General features: G+C 51.8%; 1 protein-coding gene across 1 annotated transcript in view; it reads right to left on the bottom strand.

Moving 5' to 3' along the window:
• Nucleotides 1-33: 33 nt before the first annotated feature.
• bnipl (BCL2 interacting protein like) overlaps nt 34-5,000 on the bottom strand; it is a 9,893-nt gene continuing 4,926 nt past the window's right edge. Inside the window, exons 2-9 of the mRNA XM_055157130.1 lie at nt 4,945-5,000; nt 4,675-4,824; nt 4,152-4,379; nt 3,926-4,025; nt 3,662-3,793; nt 1,737-1,823; nt 1,343-1,441; nt 34-180 (exon numbers count right to left, since the gene is read on the bottom strand). The exon at nt 4,945-5,000 is cut by the window's right edge and continues 22 nt beyond it. Of these exons, the coding sequence (XP_055013105.1) occupies nt 156-180; nt 1,343-1,441; nt 1,737-1,823; nt 3,662-3,793; nt 3,926-4,025; nt 4,152-4,379; nt 4,675-4,824; nt 4,945-5,000 (877 nt within the window). The 3' untranslated portion in view covers nt 34-155. The remainder of the gene's footprint in view (nt 181-1,342; nt 1,442-1,736; nt 1,824-3,661; nt 3,794-3,925; nt 4,026-4,151; nt 4,380-4,674; nt 4,825-4,944) is intronic.

Raw genomic sequence — 5,000 nt, 5'->3', positions numbered from 1 at the left:
TAAACCAGGACTAAACCAGCACTGACAGTTGGGTAAAACACTTTATTTCAAACACAGGATTTTGATCTGAATAAATAATTTCTTTGGTTTGTTTGAACATTGTCGCCGTGGAAACGTCTTTGTTCGTCTGGACTCGGAAAATCAAAATGGCGCCGTCACCGTGGCAACGCCCGGTCGAACCTGCGAACAGACAGGAAGTCAGTCTCCCTGTGTGACAGGTCCCTCCCCGTGTGTGTCAGGTCCCTCCCCGTGTGTGTCAGGTCCCTCCCCGTGTGTGTCAGGTCCTCCCGTGTGTGGTGTCAGGTCCTCCCCGTGTGTCAGTCCCTCCCCAAGTGTGTCAGGTCCCTCCCCGTGTGTGTCAGGTCCCTCCCCAAGTGTGTCAGGTCCCTCCCCGTGTGTGTCAGGTCCCTCCCCAAGTGTGTCAGGTCCCTCCCCGTGTGTGTCAGGTCCCTCCCCGTGTGTGTCAGGTTCCCTCCCCAAGTGTGTCAGGTCCCTCCCCGTTGTGTGTCAGGTCCCTCCCCGTGTGTGTCACAGGTCCCTCCCCAAGTGTGTCAGGTCCCTCCCCGTGTGTGTCAGGTCCTCCCCGTGTGTGTCAGGTCCCTCCCCGTGTGTGACAGGTCCCTCCCCGTGTGTGTCAGGTCCCTCCCCGTGTGGTCAGTCCCTCCCCAGTGTGTCAGGTCCCTCCCCGTTGTGTTGTCAGGTCCCTCCCCGTGTGTGTCAGGTCCCTCCCCGGTGTGTGTCAGGTCCCCTCCCCGTGTGTGTCAGGTCCCTCCCGGGTGTGTGTCAGGTCCCTCCCGTGTGTCAGGTCCCTCCCCGTGTGTGTCAGGTCCCTCCCCGTGTGTGTGTCAGGTCCCTCCCCGTGTGTGTCAGGTGCCCTCCCCGTGTGTGTCAGGTGTGTCAGGTCCTCCCCGTGCGTGTGTGTCAGGTCCCTCCCCGTGTGTGTCAGGTCCCTCCCCGTGTGTGGTCCCTCCCGTGTGTCAGGTCCCTCCCGTGTGTGTCAGGTCCCTCCCGGGTGTGTCAGGTCCCTCCCGTGTGTGTCAGGTCCCTCCCGTGGTGTCAGGTCCCTCCGGTGTCAGGTCCCGTGTCAGGTCCCTCCCCGTGTGTGTGTCAGGTCCCTCCCGTGTGTGTCCCCTCCGTGTGTGTCAGGTCCCTCCCCGTGTGTGTCAGGTCCCCTCCCGTGTGTGTCAGGTCCCTCCCGGTCGGTGTGTGTCAGGTCCCTCCCGGGTGTGTGTCAGGTCCCTCCCGGGTGTGTGTCAGGTCCCTCCCGGGTGTGGTGTGTGTCAGGTCCCTCCGGTCCCTCCTGTGTGTCAGGTCCCTCCCGGGTGTGTGTCAGGTCCCTCACTCTCGGACGCAGGCGGGGATCTGGATCTGCTCCGTGGGCACGAGCTCAGTCAGCTGCTGGAGGCTGTCGACGAAGCGAAGTTTCCGACTGAACTTTGAACTGGAACAAAACACACGGGTCAGAGGTCAGAGGTCAGGGGTCAGGGGTCATGTATGAGACAGCAGGAAATAAGATCGGGTCTGTGCAGAGCTTTATTTTGAAGGAGCAGTGTTTCTGTGTGTTTTATTTTGAAGGAGCAGTGTTTTTGTGTGTTTTATTTTGAAGGAGCAGTGTTTTTGTGTGTTTTATTTTGAAGGAGCAGTTGTTTTGTGTGTGTTTTATTTTGAAGGAGCAGTGTTTTTGTGTGTTTTATTTTGAAGGAGCATTGTTTTGTGTGTTTTATTTTGAAGGAGACCTGATGAACGGTTTGACGATGGTGATGAGAGTTTTGATGAACCAGGTCGGATGAACGACGAGAAAACCCTTCAAGTTCTTCCTCAACCTGAAAGAAAAAGAAAAAGAGAAAAGAAAAAAGAGAAAAGAGAAAAGAGAAAAGAGAAAAGAGAAAAGAGAGAGTTTAGTTTAGTTCTAAAACAGTTTGAGGTTTGATCTCAAACAAGTTGAGACTAAAACTCAGTTTAAAGTGGGACTATGTATGTATGTAAACCAGGACTAAACCAGGACTAAACCAGGACTTTTTCTGTAGTCCATCTGGTGTGTTTTTTGGGGTCTCTCTGGTGTTTTTTGGGTCTCTCTGGTGTTTTTTGGGGTCTCTCTGGTGTTTTTTTGGGGTCTCTCTGGTGTTTTTTTTGGGGTCTCTCTGGTGTTTTTTGGGGTCTCTGTGGTGTTTTTGGGGTCTCTCTGGTGTTTTTTGGGGTCTCTCTGGTGTTTTTTGGGGTCTCTCTGGTGTTTTTTGGGGTCTCTCTGTGGTGTTTTTTGGGTCTCTCTGGTGTTTTTTGGGTCTCTGTGGTGTTTTTTGGGTCTCTGTGGTGTTTTTTGGGTCTCTGTGGTGTTTTTTGGGTCTCTCTGGTGTTTTTTGGGGTCTCTCTGTGGTGTTTTTTGGGGTCTCTCTGTTTTTTTGGGTCTCTCTGGTGTTTTTTTGGGGTCTCTCTGTGGTGTTTTTGGGGTCTCTCGTTTTTTGGGTCTCTCTCTCTTTCTGGGTGTTTTTTGGGTCTCTCTGTCTCTTGTGTTTTTTGGTCTCTGTGGTGTTTTTTGGGTCTCTGGTGTGTTTTTTGGGTCTCTCTGGTGGTTCTCTCTGGGTCTCTCTGGTGTTTTTTGGGGTCTCTCTGTCTCTCTCGGTGTTTTTTGGGGTCTCTCTGTGGTGTTTTGGGTTCTCTCTTGGTTTTTTTGGGTCTCTCTGTGTGTTTTTTTGGGTCTCTCTCTGTGGTGTTTTTTTGGGTCTCTCTGGTGGTCTCTGGGTTTTTTGGGGTCTCTCTGGTGTTTTTTGGGGTGTTTTTTGGCTCTCTGGTGTTTTTTTGGGTCTCTCTGGTTTTTTGTTTTTTGGGGTCTCTTGGTGTTTTTTTTTCGGGCTCTCTCTGGTGTTTTTTGGGGTCTCTCTGTGGTGTTTTTTTGGGTCTCTCTGGGTGTTTGGTCTCTCTGGTGTTTTTTGGGTCTCTCTGGGGTTTTTTGGGGTCTCTCTGGTGTTTTTTGGGTCTCTCTGGTTTTTTTTGGGTCTCTCTGGTGTTTTTTGGGGTCTCTCTGGTGTTTTTTTGGGTCTCTCTGGTGTTTTTTGGGGTCTCTTCTGGTGTTTTTTTGGGTCTCTGTGGTGTTTTTTGGGTCTCTGTGGTGTTTTTTGGGTCTCTGTGGTTTTTTTGGGGTCTCTCTGGTGTTTTTTTGGGTCTCTCTGGTGTTTTTTGGTCTCTCTGGTGTTTTTGGGTCTCTCTGGTGGTGTTTTTTGGGGTCTCTGTGGTGTTTTTTTGGGGTCTCTGTGTGGTGTTTTTTTTTGGGGTCTCTCTGGTGTTTTTTTTTGGGTCTCTCTGGTGTTTTTTGGGGTCTCTCTGGTGTTTTTGGGGTCTCTGTGGTGTTTTTTGGGGTCTCTCTGTGGTGTTTTTTGGGTCTCTCTGGTGTTTTTGGGGTCTCTCTGTGGTGTTTTTGGGTCTCTGTGGTGTTTTTGGGGTCTCTCTGGTGTTTTTTTGGGTCTCTGTGGTGTTTTTTGGGTCTCTGTGGTGTTTTTTGGGGTCTGGTCTCTGGTGTTTTTTGGGGTCTCCTCTTGGTGTTTTTTTGGTGTCTCTCTGGTGTTTTTTGGGTCTCTGTGTTTTTTTTGGTGTTTTTTGGGGTCTCTCTGGTGTTTTTTGGGGTCTCTCTGGTGTTTTTTGGGGTCTCTCTGTGTGTTTTTCTCACCGTCGGTCGATGGTGGTGTAACAGTCTCGGAGCCAGCTCAGTGCCGGGACTTGGTTCTTCTGAGCTCCAGCGCAAAGATAAATGACGACGTAATCCTCCGAGACCATCAGCTCCAGAGTCCCCATCACGTACCTGCAAGTACAAATACTACTACTACTACTACTACAGTACTACTGCCCATCATGTATACAAAATACTTTTGTGTACTTTGTGTACATAATACTAACCCAGGACTAAACCAGGTCTGACCCGGTCTGCACTGACCTGAACAGGTGGTCCATCACCTGCTCGTACGAGTCGATGGAGTTTTCAGGTAAAAAACAGGAAGAGAAGACGATGATGTCATTCTCGTCGCCGTAGTAACCTGAAAAACACAGAAACACATTTGAACTTTAGAAATGTTTCTCATTATAATGAAACTAAACCAGGACTAGACCCGGTGTGGACCCGGTGTGGACCCGGTGTGGACCCGGGGTGGACCCGGTCTGACCTCCGTGGGAGATGACCCTGACGTAGTCCTGGATCAGGCTCATGTTGACCAGGGTCGTGAGTCCGTTGGAGGTGAACGAGCGCCACCTTCTGCCCACATTGTCCACCATGTCCTCAGGCTCCAGCCCCAGAGAGCGACGCCGCGAGGGGGAGTGGCCACGCCGCGAGGGGGAGGGGCCACGTACCGAGGAGGGGCCGGACGACGCCACGCCCAGACGCCGCATGTCCTCTGAAAACACAAACGACACACGGCCCATAATCCTCTGACCTCTGACCTCTGACCTCATGTCGTTTCCTCCTCACACACAGACCTGGACTAACAGATAATACTCCCTACAACTGTACTACTCACCCCTTTGTAACAGATAATACTCCCTACAACTGTACTACTCACCCCTTTGTAACAGATAATACTCCCTACAACTGTACAACTCTGTCTGAATCTTGAGTCTGGTTCTAATTCTAAAGTCTGAGTCTGAGTCTGGACCCGGGTCAGGACTAACTGGTGGATCATGGAGTCTTACCCTCCAGGTCCAGGTCCAGGTCGAAGTCTGAGGGGAAGTGCAGAGACTCAGAGTCCGAGGGCGTCTCCAGGGCCTCGAGGTCCAGATCCACCTCGTCCACCGACGGAGACAAGACCGCGGACAAGTCCTCAGAGACCACGGACCCGCCACCTGCAAGAGACCAGGGTCAGACCGGGACTAAATCAGGACTGGACCAGGACCGAATCAGGACCGGACCAGGACCAGACCAGGACTTAACCAAGACTAGAACAGGACTAAAGGAGGACTGACCGAGGGACAGGCTGAGGGTCGGAGCGCTCAGGACTTTCTTCCTGCTCTGATTGGTC

The sequence above is a fragment of the Boleophthalmus pectinirostris genome, unplaced genomic scaffold, assembly GCF_026225935.1.
Source record: "Boleophthalmus pectinirostris isolate CB_2022bp ecotype Guang Dong unplaced genomic scaffold, ASM2622593v1 HiC_scaffold_21, whole genome shotgun sequence".
NCBI lineage: Eukaryota > Metazoa > Chordata > Actinopteri > Gobiiformes > Gobiidae > Boleophthalmus > Boleophthalmus pectinirostris.
Note: the sequence above shows the minus strand (reverse complement) of the source record. Positions and strands in the feature narration are given on the sequence as shown.